Source organism: Trachymyrmex septentrionalis, unplaced genomic scaffold (genome assembly GCF_001594115.1).
Source record: "Trachymyrmex septentrionalis isolate Tsep2-gDNA-1 unplaced genomic scaffold, Tsep1.0 scaffold260, whole genome shotgun sequence".
Lineage (NCBI taxonomy): Eukaryota > Metazoa > Arthropoda > Insecta > Hymenoptera > Formicidae > Trachymyrmex > Trachymyrmex septentrionalis.
In genome coordinates, this window is record NW_017305420.1 from 1 (window position 1) to 2,612 (window position 2,612).

The 2,612-nt window shown below is 27.2% G+C and overlaps 1 protein-coding gene across 1 annotated transcript in view; it reads left to right on the forward strand.

Annotated features, from left to right (window-relative positions):
* Positions 1–658: 658 nt before the first annotated feature.
* The window catches only part of LOC108749073 (glutamyl aminopeptidase-like), a 6,175-nt gene continuing 4,221 nt past the window's right edge, over positions 659–2,612 (forward strand). Inside the window, exons 1-3 of the mRNA XM_018487586.1 lie at positions 659–738; positions 1,083–1,535; positions 2,217–2,400. Coding sequence (XP_018343088.1) covers positions 659–738; positions 1,083–1,535; positions 2,217–2,400 — 717 coding nt within the window. The remainder of the gene's footprint in view (positions 739–1,082; positions 1,536–2,216; positions 2,401–2,612) is intronic.

A 2,612-nucleotide genomic window follows, 5' to 3' on the forward strand; every position in this document is an offset into this window, starting at 1 on the left:
AATCTATTGTTTGATTAAAGATAAATATAATAGATTATACTCTAAATAATTTTAAATGCGAATATAACACACTAGTTGTTTTTAATGTTTTCGGAGTTCTTGAAAAATAACAGTGTTTATATTCTTCTTTCTTCTGACAATAAAACATTATTATAATTGTCATATGTAGATATCTGAAACGATGGTTACCATAGAATTGATAAAATTGTTATTAAGTGCTAGTCTAAAAATACTCATTGTTGCAAAGACTATTACAAGTAATAGCCTACCAGATGAAGCAATTCCTATAACTGAAGAGACATTATTGAAACTAATACACTATCACATCAATTTAACGATATACACGAATGAAAACTATTTAAATACAGATTTTTATACAGGAGAAGTAAAGACATATATTGATAATGAACGAGCAAAAGGCAATTTTATTTTTTATGGTGAATCTATTATGGATTTTTATCTTACAAATGGAGTAAATTATATAGAACTGAATACAAAAGGCCTAAAAGCATATTATACGGGAAGAATTTTTTTTGATTATGAAAATTTACACTTGAGTCAGAAAAAGATACATGGTTTATTTAATAATAAATCAGCTTTCATTACTCTTGATCATACTTTTACACGAGGGTGTGAATATTATTCTTATCATTTACTCATGAAATTTGTTGGTACAATAACTGATAACACAGGAGGCTTCTTCAAAATACCCTATGAGAACGACATAGGAGAAAAAAAGTGAGTAGTATAAATCTAAAAAATTAATAACATTTGCTAAATAAAATTGTTAATTGTTGTTATCTTGCATAAAATATGCACGTATTATTTTGCGTATATATTAATAACAATACAAATATAATAAACGTGTTGTAACATAAATATATAATATAAAATATTACTATCTATATTATATATTAAAAACCAGAAATGATGCAATAATTTATATAATGAAAAATGTGCTACATATGTATCACTCTCCAATTACTTCTTAGCCATGTTTTTCAACATTTTCCTTTAATATTTATATGCCGGAAATAATTGAAAACATAAGATATGATGTAAAAATACTTAAAATGTGACAGATGGATAATCGTAGCAGGAGATTTCCAAGGGATTGGAGCGCAACAAATATTTCCATCTTTGGACGAGTCAGCTCTTAGAGCCAACTTTACCATTTCCGTAACACATCAACCAAATTATATAGCTTTATCGAATGCAAAGATTACACGTACAGAAACACGTGAAAACAATGTCGCGATTACAACATACTTCGAAACAACTGATAAAATATCCCCTTATCAAGTAGCGATTGTATTGTCCGAACTTCCAAATTGTTTTGATTCTACGTGGCGCTGGCGGTGCAGACGATATGTGCAGCTCAAAGATATAAAATATGCACAGGACCTAGTTGAAAACTTCATACCATATTTAAGAACTGTATTTAAGAACTCAAAGCTTCCACGTAAAATAGATTATGTTGTAATTCCTGGTTTCAAAGACGAAGGCTTGGAAAGTTGGGGACTCGTTCTATATAGGTACCCAGCAAACGAGAATGGATTGAGAAATGAATTGCAATAATGAATTCAGATTTTCAGAAATATTGATTCACGAATGTTAAAATGAATGCTTTTCAATCCTGAATGCATTTTTATTTATTTAAAGGAATTGCATGGAGCATATTTCTATGCCTTTTAATCTAAAAATAATATTTGTTGCTTTTTCTGTGCATTGTGAATACCGTTCAATTCAAAATTTTGAATAAGAAATGCAGTTTTGCAATCCAATTGCATTTATTTAAATCTAATTGAATCCAATTAAATCTAATTAAATCCAAAAAAAGTATTCGCTATTTGAAATACGTATTCGGATAGAAAAAAATTTCAATCTATTTTACTCCATTCTTATTTGCTAAATATTATTTATATATACTAAAAAATAAAATTTTCATTTTAGAAAAATTTTGTTTTATTAAATTTTCTAGAATTGTAAAATTTAAAGAAGTGCTCATGTTATTATACTTTAGATCAATTCAGTTACATAAAAGTAAAAAAATATGGTTTGTTATTTATGTATTAACGCATATATAGAACAATGCATATTTACCGCACATCACCTACACCTCACATAAAAAAAATATGACTTTTTTAACATCAGATCAAAATAATTTCATTACTTATAATAAAAGAAAATCTTTGACTATTATTTTATTATTTTAGGGAATCACTTGTTCTTTACGATGAAAAATTAGATACTGCTGCGCGGAAATTTGAACTGGCACGTATGGTAGCACATAAAATGGTGTATCAATTCTTTGGCAATTTGATCAGCCAATCTAAGTGGTCTGATTTGTGGTTAAACGAGGGTATTGCTACGTTTTATGCAATGAAGTTTCTCAACAAGGTTGTTTCTTTATAAATATTTTTTACTAGCAAAAAAAACCCTAACTGATTGTAGAAAACTCGTATACACTATTCTTATTTTTTAAAACTACTAAATATTGACTTTCAATTTTTAATTTTAATGGGATCAGAATTATAAGTTGAGTTAGAAAATACTCATACATATATCCTGAAATTGAAATTTTATGTGTGTGTATATATATATATATATAT